The sequence below is a fragment of the Micropterus salmoides genome, unplaced genomic scaffold (assembly GCF_014851395.1).
Source record: "Micropterus salmoides isolate LMB-PRFRI ecotype aquatic unplaced genomic scaffold, ASM1485139v1 Ms_hic_scaffold_8, whole genome shotgun sequence".
Classification (NCBI taxonomy): Eukaryota; Metazoa; Chordata; class Actinopteri; order Centrarchiformes; family Centrarchidae; genus Micropterus; species Micropterus salmoides.
Window position 1 is genome coordinate 19,148,012 of NW_024044570.1, and position 27,996 is coordinate 19,176,007.

The 27,996-nt window shown below is 38.8% G+C and overlaps 1 protein-coding gene across 1 annotated transcript; it reads left to right on the plus strand.

Moving 5' to 3' along the window:
* Positions 1-396: 396 nt before the first annotated feature.
* On the plus strand, positions 397-27,596 carry chd2 (chromodomain helicase DNA binding protein 2). The gene is given in 43 exon segments (XM_038705440.1): positions 397-590; positions 1,996-2,060; positions 2,198-2,263; positions 5,544-5,599; positions 6,955-8,882; positions 12,473-12,707; positions 13,469-13,555; positions 13,775-13,836; positions 14,268-14,396; positions 14,726-14,899; positions 15,074-15,213; positions 15,332-15,557; positions 15,646-15,746; positions 15,851-15,892; positions 16,036-16,214; positions 17,092-17,216; positions 17,369-17,585; positions 17,674-17,763; positions 17,879-18,069; positions 18,176-18,364; positions 18,485-18,647; positions 18,829-18,981; positions 19,799-19,870; positions 20,325-20,474; positions 20,575-20,723; positions 20,811-20,907; positions 21,000-21,092; positions 21,238-21,411; positions 21,580-21,749; positions 21,906-21,947; positions 22,031-22,170; positions 22,254-22,392; positions 22,483-22,633; positions 22,875-22,997; positions 23,118-23,240; positions 23,556-23,696; positions 23,898-24,014; positions 24,141-24,319; positions 24,408-24,507; positions 24,620-24,806; positions 25,289-25,391; positions 25,393-25,530; positions 25,634-27,596. Coding segments are annotated over 39 exon segments (5,523 nt in total). The 5' UTR covers positions 397-590; positions 1,996-2,060; positions 2,198-2,263; positions 5,544-5,599; positions 6,955-8,736; the 3' UTR covers positions 25,920-27,596.
* Positions 27,597-27,996: the final 400 nt, after the last annotated feature.

Below are 27,996 nucleotides of genomic sequence, written 5' to 3' on the forward strand. Positions count from 1 at the left end.
ACAAACCCCTCAATTACAGTACTTAACCACTTACATATTTGTGTGTATATTTTTACCAGATTATTTCAAGTTTTCGTAAATACGTGTATTATCAGTAGGTCACTCAGGCTACTGGTTTAAAATAACCGTTAACGTTTAATTCTAGCTCGATTTGATTGGTTCACTGCTCACGTGGCTATGTGTAGCTATTTTTTAAATAAAAAGACAACATAAAATGTGTTTGGTTAACGCTAACGTTACTTGTAATTTTGAAAACGTTTCAAATGTATTGCTAGGGGTTTGGGGCTCAGGGTATAAGATTTTCGGCGGTCATCAGGTTCAGTAGGCTGCTAGCGCCTAGCTACACGGCGCTGGAGAGGAAGTAGAGTTTGGCTTACGTTGAGAGGAAAGTGGGCAGAGCCGCTGAAGGATATCAGCTCAGGCAGAGGCAGAGAGGAGGACACACGCAACACAGGAGCGAGGCGTCGAGAACAGAGAGGTAGAAGGGCGGAACGATGCGGCCAAAAGACCCACCAAAACGACAAAAAACGCCCAAAAACGCGACACTGTTCGGGGCAGATGACGGCGGATAGACACGGTCTGGGAAATGGGTAAGAACTTATGAGTAATATCACTTTAATAGCTGTAAAATACGAAGCAGGGGAGTCTGGCAATATGGTGGAAAGAACGACAGTTAGACGCAGTGTTGTAAAAATGGCCATGGTGTGTTGCAGCGAAGAATAAAGAAAACGATGTAGAGAGTGTAAATTGCTTTAACTTGTGTTTTAGTTGATGGGATTTACATCTTTGCTAGCTGTGTTTCGAGTTACCTTAGTTAATATTTGGACAACCACATTTGTACTCGACCTGTTTGGAGTTATTTCAACCTACGCATTTAAAATTTGCTTTGTCCTTGAAAGGGCAAATGCCCTTGTCTGAATTTGCTCGACAATTACAACAAAAATAAGCAAATGTTTCGTTTTTTGGATGCTGTATTGAGACTAGTTGACATCAACACAACCAGCTTAGGCATATTTTTGTTTATTTTCAGTATATTTGTTTTTTGTTGTTTTTCACCGAATTGTTCACAAAGAACATATTTAAAAATCGATGATTTTTCACTTTACCTTACCACAGAGTGTATCAGTGTAGTTTATAACAAGATTTAAGTCCGTGTGAGATGCTTGATACTTATTATTTAAAAAAATAGTTTAAATGAATTATGACAAGTTGACAAAATGCTCTAAATATAACAATTGGAACACAATTCATCCATTGTAGCACTATACATAAACTATACACGATTTCTTAGTCAAATAAAGGTTCTATATGTTATTAAAGCTCAGATATACCTCGAAATACAAAATAGGGTGTTGGCTTTTAACCCTTTAAGGTACTGAATGGAGAAGTAATTTAAATATGTACATTAATGTTCTTTTTTCCATATTGCATTACACCTGCAAGACATGTAATGATAGATTTTTATGTTAGAAAGCTACACTACAAGTCTGAATTTGAGGAAACTCAATATACAGTTTTAAGATTAAATAAAGAAATAAATTAATCTTAATATCACGGTCTCATGGACAAGGCTGTTGAGTTACTTCATATGAAGGCAAATACTAAACATAATAAAACTGATGATACAGTCTTTTATAATAGATATGTGTATCTAAAACTATATTTTTAAATCCAAGGATTCAGGATTAGTACCACCATGCACTTCACAAAATGTCCCCTTAAAGCTATTCTCAATAGGATGTTACCGTTGAAGACAAATTTAGTGGCATTTTGAACCACCAAGACACGCAAAGATGAAACATTTTCCAGACTAAATATGCAATGACTTATTTATAATTTTCTTCATATGTTAATGAGCTCTGAAACCTTATCGAAAATAATCTGTATCTTAAAACACAAATTTCCTACTTATGTCTGTTTTTATGCCAGCATTAGTTGCGATTTCTTTAAATCGTTACTACAAAAAGGATCATAATCGTGTTTTGTATTTTGCAGGAATTCCCGTGATGTTTCACAAATTGCGCCAAAGAAGAAGGAGATCATCTGACCCAAGCTAAATGGTATGTGTTTTTAAACGGTCCAGACTTTCCATGTTTTGTGCAGTCTCATTAGCTGTAGTTACCGATGCATACGTGTAACCAGTAGGGTGTGCTGTTGTCCCATTTCCTCTCTGAGTCTTTATTTTTCTATTTTAAAGGGTTGACATTTAGCCAACACGGAGTCGGGAGAAGGATTCGGGTGATTCACGCTGCAATGGCAATTTGTAAGTAGAATTTTTAAGATAGATGAATGCCTAGAAGATGCATTGCATGTTATCTGTGCATCGAACTCTTCAAATGTGTCAAAACAATTTACTGTTTTTACTGACCACAAAAACGTAAATGAATAAACAATAGTGAACAGTGTGTATTTTCACTTGTATGTGAGTGTCATTACTTGGACGCAGCGCTAAACATAATTTTATCATGTAGTTTGTGTTTATTACAGCTGTTTGTTTTGACTATAAGTAATGACTCATGTCTGATGGTAGGACAGTTCCGCCATCTAGTGTATAATGTGGCGAGGACATACACGTCAATGAAAAATATTTTTAATTCATCAAATACCTGACTCTGGGAAAGACATTTCGTGTAGTTTAAAATCATTATTTAAATATGTATATTCAATTCATATAAATTGGATAGAATTTAAACTCATAAGTGGCTTCTCTCGGTGTAATGTATGTATTTAAGTGTTGAAATTACTGATAGGGGTGAGAGTCAATACATTTTAACATTTAAAACATATTCAATATGTATGTATATGTATATGTGTTATTTTAACAAACATTCAGTTATATTACAATAACATCCAGATTTGTAATATGTTCATCGTGGTTGGTCGACTAGGTAGCTAACCTATGACCCACTTACACATTATGAATTTATTTTTTATCATAACAAAGTCCCATGTATTAAAAACAACTGACCATCGTCACATCGCACTAATTCTAGTAACATTAACAGTAACTGACATTTTACAACACTGAACTGTGGCCACTGGCAGGAAGTGAGTTTGGTGGGTTTGCGATCCGAAGACATTCATCAAATCGTGCTTAAATGTCCGTTATGTGAAGAGACTGGCCATATTGGAATTTTTTGTACGTCATTAATTAAATAAAAAGATTTAAGAGATTTAAAGGATTAATTGCAGCTTTAACTAATTCACTACTTAAGCGACTCAGAAGTTGCGTATCCTTTTTAGAGTTGTACTCAAATGCAAATATTTGCACTAAGATCCTCGTGTAACTCTGGTGTGGATGATGTTAAACATATAAAGCTCGATTCCCATTGAACACATTTTCGCTCACACTGCCGCATCTGTCAACAGTTTGAAAACCTGTGTGAACATTCCAAATTTGATTACTTTTACATTTTTTATTACATTTTGTAACTTAGCTCACTGGTGGCATTCTGCAAGGGTATCGTAAAAAGAACTATTGCCGATTTTGGCTGTACAGGTGCATTCTCCAAATGCCATTATAATCATAGCCTGTAGAGGGCATCACGACAACAGGCACATTTATTTCATTAATATTTTTTCAGATTAATATTAGGTGCCTTGTGTGCCATTTGATCTACATTGTTCATTATTTCCTCATGTCGCTGCTTCAGATAACCCCAACATGTCAACCAAATGAAAGTCAAAGTATGATCAGTGCCTCCTTAACTGGCAGCTGTGATGTTATTTGCTATGTTATTTTTTATTTTTTTACATTTGCCACAAAAAATGAATAACATAAACCAATCATAAAATATGATAAGTGTCTTAACTGGCAACATAACAACTAAAACACACCAATTTCCTGAGATTAGGGATGCACCATATGGAAGTTCTGGAATACTAACAGTAACTACCTACTTGATGATCAATACATACAGCTAATGATGTGACCATTTTGCATCTTTACAACATCGACATGGATTTAACAAGTAAGAGAAAATCTAAAATTCTTTAAAGATGGATCATTGGATATTTATTTTAGACATTGATTAACCAAATAAAATTGATAATACAAGTTGCTCTGAAACAGAAAAGTGATTCTTTGGCTGCACTTAAAGTGTAAGACGTAGCTGTAAATGAAAAGGTTGGCAAGGCTAGAAGCCCCCCCCAAAAGAACGTAAATGCCAAACTATACAGTTACCAATATGATTTGGAAAATGGAAACCTTTTTACATGATTGTAAAAATCTATAAGCCGAATTCACTCGGAGATGTATGAGTTTCCCAAGAGTACAAAAATGCACCACACAGCACTAGAACTGTCAACCAGACACACAGTGACGTATGTTTTGTTCACAGAACAGTATCTGTACTGTTTGTAGCAAAAGACCAAATAAGTTGTATTTATTGTAAGAAGACACGTAATGAGTTGTAAGCATTAGTCAGATTACATTACTGAAACAGTGATCACACATCAAACTGATTCGGAGATGCTGTATTGAGGTGATATTTTGTAGGCGGGCCAGTCTGCATGAAACAACGTGACGTCATTTTCAATGGGACAACCCTCTTCACCTTTCCAGCAGTTGTTAAACAACACACACTGGAGCTTTAGCTGCAGCCTTTATTCACTAACTGTAATCTATAATTGCTAAATTGACAACTTCTGCTCCGCTGCATTCACAGTCCCTCTCTGCCACTCACTCTCTCTCGCTCAACCACGCAATCACTATGTACACAAAAAGGAGCTACTCATCGGCGACTGCAAGTGGTGGGGATAATGTTACAGGGTTAGTAAAAAGAAAAATGCCTCTCCCCCTCATTTGGAGTATTTTGGGTTTAGTCTTGAGGGTAAAGGTGAGTCAGCCAACATGGGCGAAGCTGTGTGCGCATTATCACTGTTCAGCCCACGGATGTGTCGGTATCTGCGCATAAGTAGTGAAACCCAGCAAGACTTGTCTAACTAGGCTAATTGCATTTTAGACACACAGCATTATAGGCTGGACATTGTCGCACATGCTACAGTACTTATATCACAAGCATCTCAGCTTTTACAAAACACAAATACCGTCATATACCGCATACCCAAGTGAAATGTCAAAAAAAAAAGTAGATGCCGCCCAAGCCCACTTGTTTGTAACAGTGATGTTAAATATGAAAGGATGTATGTTAGGCTTACGAGTTCTGTTAAAATTGGGTTCTTTAAAAAGACCAGAACTAGACTTAAGCTAGACTTTTCCTTTTTTAAAACATTTCGAGCAAAAGCATTTACTGTACAGAACAGCAGCTATTAATCAAAAGTTATTACTGTGAAGAACGGAGAAAAGTGTGCATTTTCTCTGAGATAAACACATTCCTCCCATTCAAATGATTGTTTGCTGGGAAAAGTAAGTTTTGTCAGTCATCTAAGTCGGTTGCAATTAACCTCACAAGTCAGAGAACCCAAATGCTTCAAACTAGTTAAAGCCAGCCACATTAAGTGGTTCATCTATTTACTATTTCTATGTGTATCTGATGTATGTTTTTATGGACATTATTCATTGTTCCTTGTTTCTTCTACAGCGGAGACATGGACTGGTGTGAAGATTTTCAAATTTGAAGAAAAAGAAGACAGCTCTGTAAGTTCTTCATGTTGATTCACATGCTTAACTGCACTCAAAATAATCAATAGAATTGCAACTTAGAGATAACATGTTCCCTATATCCAGATCTTATATTTATTGCTGCCATTCGCTTTTAGTTCAAGCGAAAGACCTAGATGTTAGCAGGTAGAGTGCACAAACAAATGGTAAGGTTTGTAAATGTAACTTTATGGTAGTACATGCATAAAAATATTCATGTAGCTACTTTAATTAGTGATAATAATATAAACTATTTTTTACTGTGGCTTTATGTAGCTGTGTTGCCTCCTGTTGGTACCACATTTGTTTAGAGTTGCTATATTCTCCCATTTTTGCTAAAATCTCTGATAGGTTTTTGGCCTTAAAGTTGAAAACATGGCTTGTGCCATGTCCGAAAACGTTTTATTTTATGGCCGTATTTCAACACTTTAACTGCCATGTGGGGGATTTTTTTTTCTCTGATTTCGAACAATAGACGTATGAAAATTGCTTGAAGGGTTGCTTTAATACTTAATGGGTGCTATTATGTTGTCAGCTGTTGGTCAATCATCTCTTTTGCTTTGGTGATCATTTTAACAATTCAGACGATGCATACAGCATTGTCTGCTCACGTGCCAGTTTTGTTTTGATTGTAATTTGTTTGAACATTACTGTTGTTGCACCACACTTTGCGTAAAAAGGTTTTATGCGTAATGCATGATGTGATTTAGGCTAAGTCTAGACTCATCATACCCCTTGTGGTCATTTGATGAATTTATTTGCAAATTGTTGGAGCATTTACTCTACTCAGACTTCATTTCGTCGATTACTTTAAATTCACTAAACTATAGGAATTCAGGGCCACACACAGATTTGACAGAACTTGCATTGTCGGTATAGCTTGTTGCACTTCTCACTGTTTAACTTAATACTAAGAATTGCAATGAATAAAAAGTTGCAATTAATGTCTTAGTGGAATTTAATACATCAAAGTTTTGCTTTGAGACAATATTTCAACAGCTTTGATCTCAACATGAATAACAGTTATGGCGCTGGATTGCGAACACCCCCAAAACTGTAGTTTGCATTCAATACAGTATGTTGATCCGATTTTTAATAAACCGTTAACGAGAATAGCAACTTTGATAAATATTTTAACAGTTGTTTATTCTTACAATCGCTTATATTTCAGATTGACACATGCACTTGCGCAATTCTAGCTAGCGCAACTGAAAGCTAGCCATGTAGGTTACTAAACTGTCTAATTTTAGTCTGGTTTAGCGTGTCGTCTTTAACAGCTGGACAGTGAATCATTACTCATTTCAGTTGCTCTGTGGGCTTACAACTTTTCCTTCTTTTTTTATCCTATCAAGACCCCATTCAACTGGATATTGCTGAAGTGGAGACAGCGTTGTTTAACGTGAAGATTGCAACTGATTTGGCAGTTAGCCAAATTTTGACAAGATGAAACTGTTTTCTGACTGGACTTTGACGTTTGGATATTTAATTTTTACGACCGCATGGACACTGGAACACCGTTGCTGGTTGTATATTGGACTTGTTTAAAAATGACTGTTGTTTTTGGGAAACACAAAATTCGCCTTTGTACATTTGATATTCAAATGTTGTTTTAAATAAAGTGTATGTCCTCGTATATTTCCTGGCTTTGTTTCATTAGCTAATTAACCATAAAATCACAAGAGGATATTTGGCGTTAATAGCGTTAGCTCGGCTCTTTAATATTTAAGCTACTCTATTCAAGAAATTAATTTGGTTTGCACTGACTTTGTGTCACTTATCATCAAGGTTTGCCCATTTAACGTACAAGCTAGCCAAGTGTTTAAGCTTCGTACTGGGTTGATGGATTCCCTTAAATATTGCTCTCTGTTTCGGTTTTTATACAAAGGAAATTATCATTCGAATGGTTACAGAAAGGGGAAATAGTTGATGAAAATGCACCCTTGTGCTTTAATAAATCTTAACTTAATCAATCAAGAGTTGAATACACTCATATTTGTAAGACACATTAAAAGCTATTAAAAATATTTGGGCCTGAACAGAAATGGTTTCCAAAGGCTCTCTAAAATGGCTCCTGGTTGTTCCTCTTCCTGTCTGAGCAGGAAGTGATGCATTTGGTGCAAAATAATTACACACTTTTACAGCCTCTCACTAACTTATTCTTACCTTTTTTATGAAGTTGGAAGAAAGGTTTCAACTCAAAGCTTGTGTCCTGAGACTGAAAATATGTATAAGTTTTTATAAAAGCACATTTAACCATAATAAAAGGGGTGGGACTTAAACATCACCTGAGTGTGGTGTAAATGGAAATAGCGTCAATCAAAGGCAAAGCTTTCAGAGCTAGGAAGGAGCTCTAGATGGCGGCTGAGCCTTGGGAAGGGTGCCACGGGCTTTCGTTAGACCGTTTTTCTTGCCCGTTTTTCGACTGAAACCGCTTGATTGTGGTAACAGTTTAAGGGCTTTGATAGTACGGTCGGTGTTTTCACGAGAATTTAGGCGTTTTCTGTGGTTTTTGGGCTGATTTTTCGAGCCGAATGAGCCGTCTGTGCTGGGGGAGTGCTTGTCGTTGTTTTCCATACTGGTCTCTGGCAGCCATGGCGCGCCTCCATTTTTAGTGTGCTGCTCGCCTCTGTCGCTCTGAGTCTGACAGTAGATGAAGACTTTAAAGGCCTACAAGCTTTTTGAAACAAAGCTCTTTATTTGTAATTTATTAAGTTAATTATTTTCCTTTTACAGTTTGTTATTTTTATTCGAGTCGGAGAAAAACCTGCGACAGAGCGAACGTGAATCTAATAGTTCATTTATAGGTTACCACCTTTCTTCACATTGAATTGGTCTGTTTACATTGTATAGTGCATAATTTACTGATTTTCTCATTCTTAAAATGTTGTTTTTCTAATCCTTCATGTGATGACGCAGTTTGAATTAATTGCATGCGGCTCCGTAGACTATATTGAAAGACATAAGATGGATATTCATCGGATTGTATTACCACCTGTCATTCTTCTTCGCTATATTTAAATAAGCGATGTAAATAATGATACTCAAATCTTTCGATTTAATGCCTTTTTTCTTAACTCGTGTCGCACCGCCTGGGTTTTAACTGCCACCAGCAAAGGCAGTCTTGTGGGACTTGTATGATAGTTCATGCTTCCTCCAACTTTTTGACAGTAAATACCAGGAGAAAAGATCATCCTATCAAATATTTCCAGGATCATACAATGATGAAGAATAAAAGTAAAAAACAAGAGGATGAAGGATCGACTCAAAGCAATGCATCAAGGTATGATCCTTATACTTTTTTTTACCTTTTTCATATATGCCTTGATTGTTTACCTTGTCAAGCATGGTTGATCACCTGTGTATACATTTGCGACGTGGTTTTGTTGAAGTGCACCACTGTCATGAATGACCTTGCTTTTGTTTAATAGCCACACCCTGATTTTCCTACCATTTCTTACACTCAATACCGAGGTTTCAGGCCTGTGTTAAGATATCATTGCCCACAAGATGTATGTGTTAGACCACAGGAAAAGTACTTTGTCCTGTATTATGTTGCAAATGATTTGTCACAAATGTTTAATGTCCTATGGCTATAAAGTAAAATGACCTTGTCTTACTTGTTAGTACTGCATTGCACCATTTTATCAACATTGTTTGGTATTATTTATTTCAGAAACAATGGATTGCTTTGGTGTTACTTATTGCCAGTAATATATCTGGTATATTTGATGGTGTGTGTGTGTGTGTGTGTATGTGTATGTGTATATATATATATATATATGCACACATTACATACTTTATGATTAGTTCTTACTGAATACAGTATGCATTTGGCTACAATTTATATATTCTTTAATCTAGACTTTTACTAATAGTTTTGAATGAGATATAGAGTTTTAGGAAATGGAAGTTTTTATTTCTTCTCATTACGGTCCAACATCCTAAAGAGTTTAAATATTTTTCTCTTGTTTTAGTTGGAAAATAAACTTAAAACTACTTAATAACTATTATGACCTTGTGTCAATGTTCACATGCTTATGTAACGTAGTCTTTTAACCTCCAACTTCATATTTGTTTTCAGGAGTAGGTTGTTTTTACTTTCTGTTTGGGGGACCTTACCACAGTGGGCTGTTTCAAGTCATACTTCTTGACACACAATGATTGTGAAGTAGTTAATGAATGGTTGCTTTCACTTGTAAAGCAAGAGATTTTATCTATGCAATCACTGTCATTTTCAACAATCAGATACATTTAAAAGGCACCTTTTGTATTAAGTAATATCTGTTTTGTTCATGTTTGATGCTTGTGAACCTGCAGCAAAACAATGTTCCTTTCTATTTAAATCTGGCTTTGTGTATTTGTGGGATATAGTATATTTAAAGGCCTGTGACTGAGTCCTAACAGTTTTTATGTTTTTTTCCCCCTGGTATTGTCTGCTTTTCTTTTTATAAAAATGTTAAATATTTGCAAGTTTGTATCTATTGTCCTCAGGTGTCTGCCTCTACAAATATCAGAGTGGAAACAGCATTCTATTTTGATCAATAAAGATGTTTTTTTTTTTTTTTTTTTTTTAACTAATATCAGGTCATTTGCATGGTGTCAGGACAATGCAGGATTTCAGAAACAACACAAATGGCTAGCAAGTGCTTGTATTTATTGCATAAATGCTTTGGCCCAACATAAGTTCTTGGTATTAGAATTGCTGCCATGTTTTCACAACAAATAATGCAGCCTGATCTCAATAGACTGTTGTGTTTTTAGATAAAGACGCAGAGAAGTTTGGATGCTAAATGCAGGTAATCACCCTCAGCATTTTACTGACTGTACACTGCAGCAGGTTACATCACACTTGTAGTTTTTCTGTGTGATTTTGTGGCAGCCATTTTAGTATTTCAGCTGTGATTGAAATATGTCCTCTTCTACTGGTGACAGCCTTACTTTTTTATAGTGATAGATAAGCACTTTGGACATGCAAAGCAGCAGGGAGAGCAACAGAAAAATCTAGTGTTTTTTATTTTATGTAACATAAGTAGTATATACATGCTCTCCTGAGTCACAAAATGGCCCTTGCTTTGTGTGCCCAGCTTGCTCACTTATCTGTATTAAAACTCAGCTCAGAACTACATGGAGGAGGAACAGGAAGAGTTCAGACACTGGAAAGCCTGCATACAGCACTGCTATAGGGCTAGACTTCCACCTAGCGACACGCCAGCCAATAATAATTTGAGATTACTATGTCCCTCCCACTTTTGACCTCAGTTAAAGCGGAAGAAACTATGCACTTCCGAGTTTTTCAGCAAAGCTGCTGAAGGTGCAGGCTGTGAAATCAAATAAGCAAGACATTATACTAATTTAACACCAGTTAGGATGTAATTAATTCTAACCAATGAATTCATGTTTCCCGACAGTATTCTTCACATAGTCTTATAAATGGCGGACATGGCCATTCTTACCCATTAGGAAGTAAAATAATTAAAACTTCAAAATAGGAGTGGTGTTGCTTTTAACAGATCAAATAAGCCTTTATATTAATTTGAATCTTTTCTAAGAGACAACCTATGTCTTTCCTGTGTCTGGTCCACATAGAGCAGTGTTTGCTGGAGATTTGTTCTGACGTGTAGCGCCCTCATGTCGAGACAAGGTACTACACATAGAGAAAGCCAGACAGTAGAGGTCACCATACCAGTGATTACCCCCATCACATAAATGTGCTGTCATCTCAGGGTATCAGCTGTCTGTTGTGATTAGTGTATACAAAATGTATACACTTTCTATCAAATTTGAATACAATTGCATCAGGATATGCCCCTTGAGGGTGGACCAAAACATTTTAATATATTGTATACCTGAGTTATGCAGCATTTCTTTCTGAATAAATTTCATGGTGTGTGCTTAAAGGAGACCCAAGATAAGTCTGAGGAGTCATAAGATGATTAAAATGTATGTTTTTAAAGAAAAGAAGCCTATGTAAAAAAATTGTTTATTTACATTTAGTTAATGTTGATTTATTTTTTCTTGTGGAATTCTTAAATATTTAATACTTTCTCAGCTTTAAGCCTCTGAAAATCCATCAACTGAAACAACCAGTTTAACAAAATCACAATCTTGTCCACAGCTATGGCCATAATCTGTGATGAGGGGGTCACAAAATACACTGCTTCCATTTAAGGAGTCATAAGATAAAAAGCATAGGAACAATTTGCATCTGCTCTGGGCTCCTTGTTCCACATTCATCAGTCAGCCTTTAGATTTTTGTTCCTCCACAAAAGTCAGATTTTCATTAGGCTACTAATAGTGGGAGTGCAATTTTACTGTTCATTCATTTATTTATTTTCTACGTCTTTATTCCTTGGATACCTCTTTCATAAGTAATTATGCCCATTGTGGTAGTTTTTATTATATTACTGCTATACGTATATACTGTATGTCACAAGTAATTGCAGGTTAGCAGAGAGGAAAGATTGTAATGCTTGTAGAATTACAGTTTAGTTCAGTTTTCACTCGTTATTTTAGTTGTGAAAGCAAGGTCTTAGGCTTTTCAAAATTACTGTAAGAGGATTTGTGTGCCTTAGAGCAAATGACGTTATTGTAAGACTGTTAGCTGAGTAAGGAACATGCTGCATGATGTAATGAGGCTTCTGTTTCCACTCAGCTGACAGTCACTCTTTACTCATGCCATCAAGCTCTTGCAGTTTTTCCATGTCGTAGTTGAGAAGTGTGTGCTCTTTGAGTTTTAAGACATTTTTAAGTTGCTGCCACTGTCCACTCTACTCACATCTGTACTATTTTGTTGTTGGGTGTACAGAATTATATAAGCAAATACATATGCTCTGCAAAATCGAAAGAATGAACATGTTCTTGTCCCTGTAGCAATTCGGCATCAGAAGAATCCAACCGCTCTGCGTCGGAGTCGGGGAGTCAGTCAGAGAGCGAGCATGGCAGTGAGCGGAGGAGATCCCACAACTCAGAGTCAAATAGCTCCTCAGAATCGGAGAGTCACTCAGAGTCAGAGAGCGAGTCTGCGGAGTCCAAATCACAGCAAACCGCAGCAGACGTCAAAGACAAGCCAGTTAGAAAGAAGGAGCGTCTGGCGGATGTGAAGAAGGTAAAGGTCACTGAGCTTTAGGGAGGTACCGAAGTTTTCTCTGGCGATTTTGTTTCTAAAGCAGATTAAGGTTCCTGTCCTCGATAATGCAGATTGAGTCCTTTTGTTTGTGTAATCAAACAATTAATGTGATTTGTGAAGAAATTTTTACTAAGGCAATATTATCTTTTTTAATCTAGGTTACTGTAACTGTGTCCCAGGCCCATACTACGGCCTAATTCTAAGCAGGTTTTGAATATGTAGTGTGTTCACGTTGGACAATGTGATTAAAGTACTGAAAATAGTAAGTATGCATACTAGAAAGCACTTGTCTTAATGTGCTGTTGATGTACACTATTGTCCCACAATGCAATGCACAAAGCAAATGGAGGCACTACTCAGCTAGTAATTTGCAGATGGTGGTAAAATAGCTACAGAAACATCTTGGAAAACAAAAAAGTTAGCATTAATATAAAAACATTCCAGAGTTGTAGTTTTGATTGACCTTCTGCAACTATTGCAACTATTTCACCAATCAATTACTAATTTCATTGTCATTCTTCATGCAAAAATGACCAGTTATAGCTTAATTACGATTATTTGCTGCTGTTTTATAAAATGTCACCTTGGACAGCAGATTAATTGATAATGAAAGCAATCGTTAATTGCAGCCTGATGGCAAATACTTTCAAAAATTGTAGAAAGGAACCGGTACACGTTAAATTTATACATTGATTCAGAAAGCCAATGGCGCTCTGATAGCAGTTCGTCTCTGTTTACAGATGTGGGATGAACATCCAGATGTGTATGGGGTCAGGAGATCGAATCGCAGCAGACAGGAGCCGGCTCGTTTAAACATTGGAGCTGGGGTAAGCGGGTGTGAATGAAAGTGTGAAGACAAAGAAGATTAAGACCATATGAATATGCAGCATGGGGCGGGATCTGTACAATTACCTCTATTGTCATCAGCTCATCTAAACAAGCCACTTGTGCCATCTAGTGGAAGGTGTAAAGAAGTGCTGCTGCATTTCAAGTGGAGAAACGGCTCGTACTGAAATGTGCATCTGCTGTGCTGACTGTATTTACAGGGTAGCAGTGACTCAGAGAGTGAAAGTCCCAAGAGAAAAACGCCCAGAGCTAAGAAAAAGGAGTAAGTATGAGGATTGTGAACAACTTTTGATTGTAAAGCGCCATATTTTTTCAATTCTGCCATGTTCAGACACTTCTACTGAACTCTTTTTGTTAGGGAGATTTTTGTTGTCCAACACTCAATCCATACAGTAGTTTTGCACAGTTCATGTCTGTTTTTGTCATTGTGTTGACGGTTTGTCTTCATATTGTGATTTCTATCATTTTAAGCCTGCGTGTAAATGGGTATCTGTTTGCTCCAAATGGGCGCAGTTAGTTTCAGTCAGCCAGGTGAACATCGCCATCAAATTTGATTGGTCAGATCAGTGGCTTATCCCTGGTCAAATTTGAGTTGTGGTAACCACCCTGTGGGCCAATGTTTCATGACATCAAAAATTGGTTACAGCAGTGACAGGCCTTGAGGGTGAACTTGTGGTATTTCTTTGTTGTAAGAAATATCTGGAAAGATGATGACTCAAATGATGAAGAGGAGGAGGAGGAGGAGGAGGAGGAGGCTTCCGACAGTACAGACAGTGAGCAGGAAGAGAAAAAAGTTAGATCCAGACGACTTCCTGCTAGAAGGTAAGAGTGTAGCAAAGCCTGGCCATCAGACAGCTACCCACTGGTCATCTCCAAATCATTCCATATCGTGTTTCCCTTTACTTTGGTGTGAAGTATAAACCTGAATGCTGCCGCCTGATGTTCTAAAAGTTCAGTCTAAAATACAAACATCTAAAAATTTTAATTTAATCTAATTATAGAACAAGGAACAATATTTTTCAAATTGTAAATAAAATGTGGCACTGTTGTCAATCAGGAGACCAAAATCCCTGTGACCAGTGAATCCAGGAGGTTGGTTCCTCGTCTCTAAGTGGTTTGTGTGTTTCTGTGCTTAACTGTGTGTTTTACAGACCTCAGTCCAAATCATCAGCAGCCAAAAAGCAACTATCTCAAAAGGGAAGGAAGTCCAGGAAACAGGAGTCGTCTGCTGAAGAAGACGACGACGATGACGACGAAGACGATGACGATGAGGAAGACACTCCGAAGAGACAAACTCGAAGACGAGGTGCGACAAAAGTCAAAAGGTGCGTTTTTTGAGAGTACAATTTATTGTAGGTACTAGTTTACCCTTTGCATTGAATTATTATACAGGGACATTTAGTTTGATTAGGACTCCAGACTAATGTTTTCCACATTGCTTTTGTTGAAACATCAACTCATGTATATACTTGTCTTTTTTTACCCCCTCATCTTTATAGTTATAAAGAAGACCAACATGACTTTGAAACAGACTCCGATGACCTGATTGAAATGACGGGGGACGCGGGCGATGAGCAGCAGGATGATGACAGTGAGACAATTGAGAGGGTTATGGACACCCGGATAGGCAAAAAAGGAGGTGATGAATTGTTACTTACTTTTTTGAAAACCGTGTTGTTGTTTTTTCTCATCAAAATACATTTTGCGACATGCATACAGTGTTTTAAAAACATAATTGTTTGGTTGCTTGCTTCTAGCCACTGGGGCTTCCACTACTGGGTATGCTGTGGAAGAAAATGGGGACCCGTGTGAAGGCTTTGACCCTGAGAAAGATGAAGGGGAGGTTCACTATCTGATTAAGTGGAAGGGCTGGTCCTACATCCACAACACATGGGAGAGCATGGACTCTCTGACGCTGCAAAAGGTCAAGGGACTGAAGAAACTGGACAACTACAAAAAGAAACATGAAGAGCTCAGTTCATGGTGAAACTCTTTGTCTTCATATTAGCATTTTATTTGCAAATGCACATCTTTCAAGAGTTTTCACAGTTTATTCTGTGCTTGTTTGTAGGTTGAGGAAGGCGTCCCCCGAGGATATAGAATTTCATAACTGCCAACAGGAGCTCACTGCTGACTTGAGCAAGCAGTTTCAGTTTGTGGAACGTGTTATCGGTAAAAATTCATTATCAAATGTATTTCCTTTTGTCTGGTAGTGCTGCAGATAATGTTTTTTTAAATATAAAGAGTTTTACTAAAATTTATTTTATTCTTAACAGCGACAAGAACAGGAAAGACACCAGGAACCTCTGACTTCCCCTGTGAGTCCCTTTTCTCTGTCACTGTTACATTCTGTTGGCCTCTTTAACGGGTCCTCTTGTAGGTGTACACTTCTGTCAAGTTTGAAGAGCTTTTACTTTTTGTCACCATCGTTTGTCTAATAATTTGTCTGCTTTTTAAAAAGCTCACAGTCACAAGACACCATCCTCCAACGAGCCAGAGTATCTATGCAAGTGGATGGGCTTACCCTATTCAGAGTGCAGCTGGGAAGACGGCGCTTTGATTGGAAAGAAGTTTCAGCACTGCATTGACAGCTTCATAAACCGAAACTCCTGTAAAACCGTCCCCTCTAAAGAGTGCAAGGTAATAGTGAAATCGAAATGGTCTGGTCTTCGTCTTTTATTTATTTGAAACGCTTGCCTTTCTTTTTATTATCTTTTCAGGTTGTCCGCCTCAGTCATGTGAATGCAATATTTCAGACAAGGATGAACTAATTAGAATTTGGTGGTCAGAAGTCACTGTGACCTCCAAAGAAACTTGTTTTGGGCCAGAACTTAAGATTGACGAACACATTTCACAGTAGGTCGGACACTGAATAGGGGACACTCTGAACTCAGAGTTCACTGTGACCCCAATAGGTTTTTAGCCATAGTTGAAGAATGAATTGGGGCGATTCCAGATTTCACACGTATGTTGACTGGGACGACACAATGAGTAAAGAATAACTAGCACAGGACACAGTATCCATTCTGCCTTATTCTGAATCACATGACTGCAAACAATGTATTGTGGCATGCCAAGCTAACTGGGATCCAGTGAGTGAGTTTCATCCTCAGCTCACAGAGAGACTTCACATCTAAAAATGCCAATAAAAACAGCACCACATTTTGTGTAGCTATACTCTATATCTGTAAGAATCTATCTTTATGTACCTGTTTAGTCAATACATCTAAGATCTTCATTAATAAGTTCAACAATGTACATTAATAATAATGTATCAATAGTATAGTTAACTTTCATTTAGCCAAAAATATACTTTTTTAAAATTAAATTCCTACTTTCTGTATTATTCATTACATATATAATGAGCCTGGACTGACAAGGATGTAAACTGCTACTTGACTGGTTGACAGAGGCATACTAATACAGGGTGGTAAATTTTTTAATTTTGATATTAATGAAAATTTTTTTTTTTTTTTTTTTTGTCATTGAAGAAATTTGTTTCTAACTATCATTTCAGGTGTTAAAGCAAAGACCGAGGTTTGTTGCTCTGAAGAAACAGCCATCATATATTGGAGATGAAAACCTTCAGCTGAGAGATTATCAGCTGGACGGGTTGAACTGGTTGGCTCACTCCTGGTGCAGGTACTGTGAAAACATACAAAATAAAATACAATAAATTGTGTTTTTGGTTTTGATGACCTTATTTGGAAAAAAACAATGTGGGGGGTGGGGAGTGCTTTTTAAAAAACAAAACAAAGGTTAAACCATGTCTATTTCTTGATCTTCGTCCTCAGGTGCAATAGCGTTATCCTCGCTGATGAAATGGGGCTTGGTAAGACCATCCAGACCATCTCCTTCCTGTCCTACCTGTTTCACCAGCATCAGCTGTACGGGCCCTTCATACTGGTGGTGCCTCTGTCCACACTTACTTCCTGGCAGAGGGAGTTTGAAACCTGGGCCCCGGACATGAACGTGGTGGTCTACCTCGGTGACGTAATGAGCAGGAAAACGGTAGGTTGAGTCTGTCTGTGGAGGTTTTCTCTCACTGGTCTGGTGGTAACTCCGGAGTTGGTTACATGAACTTCTGTTTTTTACACAGATCCGTGACTACGAGTGGGTGAACCATCAAACTAAAAGAATCCGTTTCAATGCACTATTAACCACCTATGAAATTCTACTTAAAGACAAGGTCGGTGCAGTGATCAGTATTTCTTTACCATTGTTAATATTTTGTTATACAGTTTGCCTGTGAATAAGGAGAATCAGTTACTTTGATTTATGAGGACTCAAATTGATGTCTCCAGGCGGTGCTTGGGAACATCAACTGGGCGTTCCTGGGTGTGGATGAAGCTCACAGGCTGAAGAACGACGACTCCCTGCTATACAAAACATTAATGGAGTTCAGGTCCAACCACAGACTCCTCATTACTGGCACTCCGCTGCAGAACTCCCTCAAAGAGCTCTGGTCACTGTTGCACTTCCTCATGCCTGACAAGTACGTCGTGGTTGTTTAACACGATACTGAGCAAAAACAGGGAAAATGCCACCAGTTTGAATGAGCGTCAGATACGAGGAACATTTATCTCTGTTGTGCACGGCAGGTTTGATTCCTGGGAGGATTTTGAGGATGAACACGGGAAAGGAAGGGATAATGGTTATCAGAGTCTTCACAAAGTCCTCGAGCCCTTCCTTCTGCGACGTGTCAAGAAAGATGTGGAAAAATCTCTCCCCGCCAAGGTGGAACAGATCCTTCGCGTAGACATGACAGCACAACAGAAACAATTTTACAAGTATGATTGTATTTGTTTTGTTGTGACCTTTTAATTACGTTTGTCTTCCACAAAAAACACCCGTACAGTAGCTGCAGTTCTCCTCTCCAATTAACTTCAATTGTTCCTCAATATTTTCAGGTGGATTTTAACGAGGAATTACAAAGCTCTTTACAAAGGCCCCCGAGGCAGCTCCTCAGGCTTCCTGAACATTGTTATGGAGCTTAAAAAGTGCTGCAACCATAGTTTCCTCATTAAACAGCCTGAGGATGGAGAGAACGAAACACAACAGGAGCACCTGCAGGTATGTCTCCTCATGAGCCCTCTTAAGCTCCCAGCAACACCTCAAGATATCCCTGCTCCCCAAAGGAAGATGGTAGCGACATAACAAAGATGAAAATGTGACTATTCAAACAAAAGGCTCAGTGCTGCTTAATTTTCTTTTCTGAATTCCAGTGTTTACACCCTAACTTTTTACATTTTAGAGTCTGGTGAGGGGCAGCGGGAAGCTGGTGCTGCTGGACAAGCTGCTGACCAGACTCAGAGAAAGAGGCAACAGAGTCCTGATCTTCTCCCAGATGGTCAGGATGTTGGACATTCTGGCTGAATACCTCGCCAAGAATCGCTACCCATTCCAGGTAAAGATTTTGCAACATTCTCAGGGCTGCATTGTGCATTTCTATGCTGCAAATGACCTCTGTTCACATACAAAACAATATGCTGTCAGGGCAACATTCAGTCCCACTGGATGGCATGTCGTCATTCTGAGCGATGCTGTAGTTTGCATCAACGTAGGAAAACCATTTCCACCTGACATGAGTTTGTGGTTACAGTAACCTTTCACAGATTGTAGAGATAAATGTATGTTTGGATTTCTGCTAAAAGTATGTTGTTGGAACATAACTTAGAGTGCCTTTTTTATTTGCAGAAAAAAATCACTGTTTTACTTACAATATAATGTAAACATAGTGCTGTCACCCTCTCGGTGTAAATGATCATTATACTTCTGTCAGGTTCCACTTACATTTTCCAACAAGTGTAATTAACTGATTAGGTCCAAAGGTTATCATTGTCATCATCAAATGACAGTTTATGTAGGGAGACATCAGTTTTTGACTGTTTTCTTTATTAGTGTTTCCAGTGATAGGGTTGTGTTGGGTTGGGTGGGTTAGACTCCCGATGAGGATCGGGTGTCAATGTTGTTGCACACACACTCCGCCAGGCTTAGAGTTCATGTGGTTATTTATATCAAGATATTTTGTGCTGAAGGCCAGCCGAACTCACTTGACTTGGTTTGTTTTTGCTGACTAAGTCCGGCTGAGGCGTTGTAATCAATCTGAGCATATCGACTGGGCACACTGGCATGTAAAGCAAAGTAATGCCAATGGTATAGCAGATAGCTGGTCAAGAAATCTTCCGAGGTTACCACTCTCTGTTTGCCTCTCTCCTCTGCAGCGCCTGGACGGGTCCATAAAGGGAGAAATCCGTAAGCAAGCACTTGACCATTTCAATGCAGAAGGCTCAGAGGTGTGTATACTAATAACTACTAACTTAAGAAAGGTTTTCAGACTTGGAATCTCCCTAATTTGACATTCAGTGTCTAATTAAGCTGCAGTTATATTATTTTTTTAATTATAAGTTATATATTTGTCAAATACACACCACGTTTAGTAGGATGTTAGCATATCACAAAAAGCAGTCTTATTGGGATAATTTCTGTTCAAACAAACTACTACAGCTACATTTTCTGCTTCTTCATTAGAGAGCAGTAGCCAGTGAAGGATATATTTGATAAATTGTACAAAACGGATCAAATATACATGATTATGTGAAAGAAAGTCTGAGGTGGTAGTAAATTTGATTCGTGAATGCAATGTCCCAATTTTGTCATTCATAATGCAAAACTTATTTACAAATTCTGGTGTGTGTTGAGGTGTATTACTCGGTGAGATCTGTATTAACAGTTTCATCTGTTTTGTAGGACTTCTGCTTCCTGTTGTCCACCAGAGCTGGAGGTTTAGGCATAAACTTGGCCTCAGCAGACACTGTAGTCATCTTCGACTCTGACTGGAACCCTCAAAACGACCTGCAGGCACAAGCCAGGGCTCACAGGATTGGCCAGAAGAAACAGGTAATCCATGACTCAAATTGATGAATTTTACGCCTACAGAATCTGGAAGATTACTGTATAGTTGGCAAGAAAATTATATCTATGCTTTCCTTTTTCATAGGTGAATATTTATCGACTGGTCACCAAAGGAACAGTGGAGGAGGACATCATCGAGAGGGCGAAGAAGAAGATGGTTTTGGACCATCTTGTCATTCAGAGAATGGACACCACTGGTCGCACTGTACTGGACAGCAACTCCGTAAACACAAAGTAAGACATCAGAAATTAGTTAATGGTTTTTGTTTAATATAAACTGAAACTTTGTGTGTTTTAACATTGCTGTATTTTTTTTTACAGTTCAAACCCATTCAATAAAGAAGAACTGACTGCCATCCTGAAGTTTGGTGCTGAGGAGCTTTTCAAAGAGGCAGAAGGAGAGGAGTCTGAACCTCAGGTATTACAATAACTAATTATCTTTTTAGTATTAAAAATACTTACATACTTACATATTTGTAAAGTTAAACCAGGGTGTGTTTGTTTCTGCAGGAGATGGATATTGATGAGATCCTGAGGTTGGCTGAAACAAGAGAAAGTGACCAGGGCTCAAGTGCTACAGATGAACTTCTATCACAGTTTAAGGTACATGCAAGTTGTTAGTGTTTTGTAGTTTTGCATTATTAGTATTAGTCATGATCTGAAATCATGTCATGTCAGTGTCAGCCCCCCCCCCCCCCCCCTCCATTCAACAGCTAATTCTTATTAACCTCTCTGCATGTTGCTGTAGGTAGCCAATTTTTCCAGCATGGAAGACAGCACTGCAGAGTTTGATGGGAAGCCTACACGGGAATGGGACGAAATCATCCCTGAAGAGCAGCGACGCAAAATTGAGGAGGAGGAGAAGCAGCGGGAGATGGAAGACATCTTCATGTTGCCCAGAAGCAGGAGCTCTAACAAGAGGGTAAGAGGAGAATTTACCAATTTTATTTGAGAGAGGAAAAATGTTGTTTGCCCACTTCCAGCAGTGATAGCTGTTGCATCTCAGAAACCTAATTTAACGTGCTTGCTATCTTTCAGTAACTTCTCAGCATTTGAATCGGGTCTTAAGGCATAGCTCTGTTTCTTTCAGGCTCAGGCCAATGACAGTGACAGTGATGTGGGCTCCAAGCTGAAGCGGCGCTCCTCTGGCTCCGAGAGCGAGACTGACGACAGTGATGATGACAAGAAGCCAAAGAAGAGAGGCAGACCGAGAGCCCGTAAAAACAATGTGGAGGGTTTCACTGATGCAGAGATACGCAGGTAAAGTAGTCAGTAAGCTTTTTTTCTTTCAATTTTTTTTACTATTTTTATCTGAATTTATTTATTTTTGGTATTACAGTGAAGCTCGGTTGCATGTGTTGGCTTCCATTCATGAACATAATGAAAATATATTCATCATAATTATATCATTAACAGGTTCATTAAGGCATACAAGAAATTTGGATCTCCACTTGAAAGGTAAGAGTACTGTTTAGTGATATTAATAATAAATATGTCTACATCATGTGATTGGTTCAATATAAGCCCTTTTCTGTATCCAGGTTAGAGGCCATCGCCAGAGACTCTGAGCTGGTTGACAAGTCCATAGCAGACCTGAAGAGACTTGGTGAACTGATTCATACTAGTTGTGTAACTGCAGTGCAGGAGCATGAGGAACACCTGAAAGAGAACCCAGTCGAAGGTATGTTGGTTTTCACTTGTTTAGAGGTCTGGGAAATTATAAAATTTTCCCAGGTCCGAAAATGATGAGCATTGTTATTCCAGCCAAAGGTCCTGGGAAACGGCGAGGAATTAACATCAAGATCTCAGGAGTGCAGGTCAACGCCAAGACCATCATCCAGCATGAGGAAGAGTTTGAGCCTCTGCACAAAGTGGTGCCCTCAGATCCTGCTGAGAGACATAAGTAAGATACTGCTGCAAAGGCTTTGTACTGTGTTCAAGATAAGATGTTTACTGTGTTACAGATTCAATGTGAGAAATCTGTTTCCCACAGGTTCCAGCTGACGTGCAGGGTCAAGGTAGCCCACTTTGATGTAGACTGGGATCTGCAGGATGACATTCAGCTCTTGCTTGGTATCTACGAGCACGGCTTTGGCAACTGGGATCTGATCAAGACAGATCCTGACCTTAAACTCGCTGATAAGGCAAGTGTCTAATTTCTCCTTTTCAGTTTGAAATGGCTCTTATGTAAAGAGGAATAGAAAAAGAAAAACAAAAAATTTTGGACTGTTTAGATATTGTTAACACTTTGGAAAAGATCTGTTGGTCAGGTTGAGAATATTTCCCTATTTGTCTTCAGTAGTACTAATACCATAATCGACGCCTCTTGTTATCATGTATCAAAGAATAAAGGAAGCAGTCTAACTTTTACTTCCCTCTGCACAGATTCTCCCAGATGACCCAAGCAAGAAGCCTCAGGGCAAGCAGTTGCAGGCGAGAGCTGAGTATCTTCTCAAGCTGCTGAAAAAGGAACAAGACAGTGCAGACCTGTCTAAAACAGGGGAGGAGGTATGCTGCTATTAATCACAGAATAATTCATCCACACTGTTTTCACCACATGAAGTTTGCTTTTGATCTGCACAAAGCGACATACCGGCCACACAGCTCATGCAGTCTCTTCCTCTAAAGGTCAAAGTGAAGAAGAGGAAGCCTCGGGTGAAAAAAGAAAACAAGATTCTCAAGGATGAGCAGGGCAACGACATCTCCTCCCCCCGCCTGTCCGACAACCCGTCGGAGGAGGGCGAAGTCAAGGTCAGCCATGAGATCACCTCTGCTGTTTTCACCTGCTAGTCTGTAGGGTATAGGCTGAGTTAAACTTCTGTGTTGAGGTTTTCTGCTACCTACAGTACACATGATGGCGACGTGTTTATGTGCAGCATCTGGTTGTGGAGTTACTACAGAGAAACTGCTGCAACACCTTAACTTAAGAGGTGGAATTCCGCTTTATTTTTAAATAATGGCACATTTGATTAAGGAGCACAACACCAGCAAATTCTTTTCGTCTGTTGTTGTATAACCTTCTGTAAAATTGTTCAACATGCATTGTCTTTACTCGTGTTTGAGCAGGACGATGGAACGGATAAGTCCCCCGCCAAGAAAAGACAAAAGAAAAAGGATAACAAAGAGAACAAAGAAAAACTGGGAACTCCTAAAAAGGAGAAGGACGGGGACAAAGAAAAAAAGGGAACAAAGCCCAGAAAAGAAAAGGTATTTCATGACCATAATTTTGAAATCGTTTAAAATATACATGGACATAAGGTTGATGGGGGAAAGAAGATAATCCGCAAATCATTAAAATGCAAAAAGAACGCAGCTAGAAAGTCACTGCCTTTTGCCAGCCAATCTATTAAAGGTGTGAATGGTGGATGTGGGTTAATTGTCTTGATGTCTGGTGTTTTTTGTCTCCAGGCTAAAGCAGCCAAAGGGAAGAAGACTCAAGGTCCAGTTCACATTACGGCTGGGTCTGAACCCGTTCCCATTGAAGGAAAGGAGGACGATGAACTCGACCAGGAGACTTTCAGTATTGTGAGGTTCTTCTTTAATTCTCATAATACCAGTGGAGTTTGGTGATTAACGTGTGAGAGTTCTGTATGTCTTATTACCAACAAGTTGTGCATTACAACAGTATTGTCAATTTGTGCATGTGTCTAGTGTAAGGAGCGCATGAGGCCGGTGAAGAAGGCCCTGAAGCAGCTGGATAAACCAGATGAGGGTCTGTCTGACCAGGAGCAGCTCCAGCACACTCGCACATGCCTGCTGAAGATTGGAGACAGAATCACAGAGTGCCTTAAAGCCTACAATGACCCTGAACATGTCAAAATATGGCGAAGGTAAAATGATTGGATCATTACCTTTGTGAAATCAATCATGATGCTCACCTGTTTAACTGTTGATTATTTTTGTACCTTTTTTTTGCAGAAACCTCTGGATATTTGTGTCTAAGTTTACAGAGTTTGGTGCAAGGAAGCTCCACAAGCTTTACAAAATGGCACAGAAGAAGCGATCACATGAGGAAGAGGCAAGTTGTTCCTATTTCTGGCTGTTAACACTCCAGTTTATCAAGTGTTAAAAACAATAAGCATGATCTATTGTACATCACTAAAACCGAAAATATCCTGCGACATTTCCAGAAGGAGCATAAGAAGAAGGAGGATCCTGCAGGGAGGGTGAAGTCTTTCAGACCAGAGCCCTCTGGTTCCAGTAGAGATTCCACGGGTACTCAGCCATCCTCCAAATCTGCATCTCACCAGTCAGGCTCCCACGGACACCACAGAGAGCCGTACAACGCGGCTAATAAGCGGCACTTTGGCAATGACGGTACGTGTGGATAGAATTATTATTTAGTTTCCTGCACAAAATTTGGGCGTTAGTGAGCTTGAGAGGTGCTGGTAGGCAGATTGTGTTGTTGGACAGAGCCAGGTTAGCTTTTTCCCCGTTTCTAGTCTTTATGCTAAGCTAAGCCGAACTCGGCAGCAGCGAGACAGGGCTGCAGCATTATCCTTGCAGTTTATTGCGCCCCATCAAAGTACATCCACTAAAGTGCTTATATTTGCCACTGACCGGCTCAAATTGTGACATAGACCTTTTTGTAAAGAGGAAGATCCTTTTTGTTTAACCACAAACGGTCGCTATTGCCACCAGACTCCATCGATTTAAAAACCAAATGTTGAACTATTCCTTTAATTGAAGTTACTTATTAAATGAGGCAGAGGTGTGATAAGTTAAACTTCTTTCACAATAATGGCACTATTTTATTTATTTTTATTTTTTTAAATCAGCTTTGACATGTTTCATTACAGATAGGGGAGACTGGCAGAGAGACCGTAAATACAGTTACCCAGGCAACAGCAACCAGTCATGGCAGGGAGACCGACATCATCCCTATGATCGCTACAAGGATCACCTACGGTGATCGACGTTCACATGGAGACTCCTACCGCAGCTCAGGCGGTTACCGCAACAACAACTCCCCTCGAAAAAGGCCGTATGAGCAGTACGGCAATGACCGGGACCACAGGGGTCATAGACCATATTACGACAGGTGAGAGTTACTCAGACCTGATTTACATGTTTTCATTTAGTTTAAATATCGGGAACATTATGTCATATCACTGGTTTTAAAAATGCTATAAATGATATTTCAGGCATCCAGACCCCAAAAGGAGACGCTCTGATGAATTCCGTCCCAACTACCACCAGGGAAGAGAAGGTGCTGTTCAGGACTTCAGGAGGCTGCCAGAGCACAGGCCAACAGGTCCACCTGGGCCAGAGCACTATAGCAGGCCCTTCCACCCTGACAAACCTCCTTCGCTCTTGGACCCTCGCTCCCCGCAGGCTCAGAAGTCTCCCCAGGACTCCCGCTCTCCGCCTGAGCGTTCCGCAGAGCCGAACGCCTCAGCGGATCCTAACTGGAACAACAGGAAAACATAAAGTATGCCAGTGCTGGCTGAGAAACTGATCTGGATGTTTGTCCAGGGTCAAAGCCTCCTGCTGCTAATGGACAAGTCTGGAATCATAAGCTCACAGTTGGAAAGGGAATCAGCGTGTACGGTCTTTACCAGCTCTTTTCCCTCAAGTGACTGTGGCTGTGAATGATTTGTACCCTGAAGGAAGAAGTTTGTTTCCTTCTGTCATCTTTATGATGAATTACAAAACTTAAAGCATCTTTATTTAAATGAATTAACTCGATCAGTCAACCATGACTAAGACAGAGTGGAACACTGATGGATGCTTAGTCCCATGGACTATTATCTAAGGAGAATTTAGGATACATGAACTGATGACTGCTCTCAATCCTAAAAGTGCCTGAAGGTTTTTGGCCTTTCTGAATGGTAAATGTATGGGATTATTCCCAAAGGAAGCATGACATGGACATTGTTTTTTTTGTGTTGAGCTTTAAGTCTTGCAAATGATGTCATTAAGAAGATTTCGATACAAAAAAATGTGTTATCATCTGCACCTTTAAAATTGTTTATCTTTGAACATGTAGCTGAACTGAATCATGGAGCGTCCCCATGTGGGTTAAACTGGTGGTGTGATGGGCCCGCCAGATTGTTCAGGAAGTTGAATGATCCATCAAAGCCAGTATGTTTCCTCTAAACACTCAACACACAAAGTTTGAAAAGGTTTTTAGCGTATTCATGTTTCTCGTGTGTACAAATCATAAATTCTGTAATGGTGTAGCTATATAAATCATTGCAATCCTCTTCCTTTGTTCACTGTAACCACTTTCCTCTTAGTAGGCCCGATGAAATGCAAGCTTTGTAAGCAGTATTTATTGCAACAACATGTGCAAAGGCTCATAACACTATGACTTAAAACTATCCTTTAGTTTTGCCCTTCAGTATTATGATGGTTAAAATGGTACTTCAGTGTAGTTTGATTAAGTCACCCGTCTTTCCACCTACTGTATGTAAGTATTCAATTATGTCTGAAAATACTATATGGTAAAAAACAAAAAAAATTTCTTTACTTATCTATGGTTTGCCATTATTACTGATTGACAGATGTTGTTGATAGGTTGTTAAAGGGTTATCAGGAAGTTGCTGATGACATTTCATGTTTATTACCTTTGGTCACTCTTTTCCTGTGCCAAATCTGGTCCAGCTTGGGCCCTCAGTAGTTTTTTTTTTTTTTTTTTTTTTTTTTTTTTGTTGTTGTTGTTATGCTTCTCCATTTGTGCCTTATTTATGTGTGTATTATCATACTGTATAATGGTTCGTGGACAGAAGTGGGGTTTGATATAGGCAGGTTGGTGTATGAGTATTACAGTCACATTTTAAGGAGATTGCTTTGACTAAATAATAATAGGTGAAGGGACCATGCATTCTGGCAAATCATCATGTGGTTCTGTGGTTTCTATTGGAGTTGATGATTTGCGAGGAAAATATAAAAATGAATATACAGAAATCATGTGTTTCGTCCAGGGCACTTCTGTTACAGTGAACAGCCAGCACATCTTTTCTTCCACGTTAAGCAAGCTACAGTTCCTGTATCATATGTTCTTTGAGAAAGTCTAAATAATTTATATTTGTGACAAAACCACTCTTCATGAGAAATGTGCTGTACATATGTTTGGACATATGTAATAAACTTTGTTACACAATGGAGGTTTGTTTTGCCTTTCATTTGCTTCCTGTCTGTCCACCAAAGTGGTGTAATAAGTGTTCATGGCAGGTGTGTGTAAAGTATAACATTTGGAAACTATATAATTTGGCTCTTTATTCTTAAAATTAAGTGTGGCATTCATAAATGTCCCTTTGTGTTCTGACTTGATCTCAGCTTGCAGATTATGCAAGAGCTCCAGAAATCTCATAAATCAGAAGTGACCAGAAGAGGCAGCAGCTACACTCAACATATTAAGGAAATGTCAGTATAAGTTGATCTGTTCTGACCCAATAGTATGAAAAAATTAATGAATACAAATCAAATGTGATTCATCCCGATGTTCATATTCATATTATGTTCTATAATCACTTAAAATACAAGATCTGGTGAGGTTGAAAGA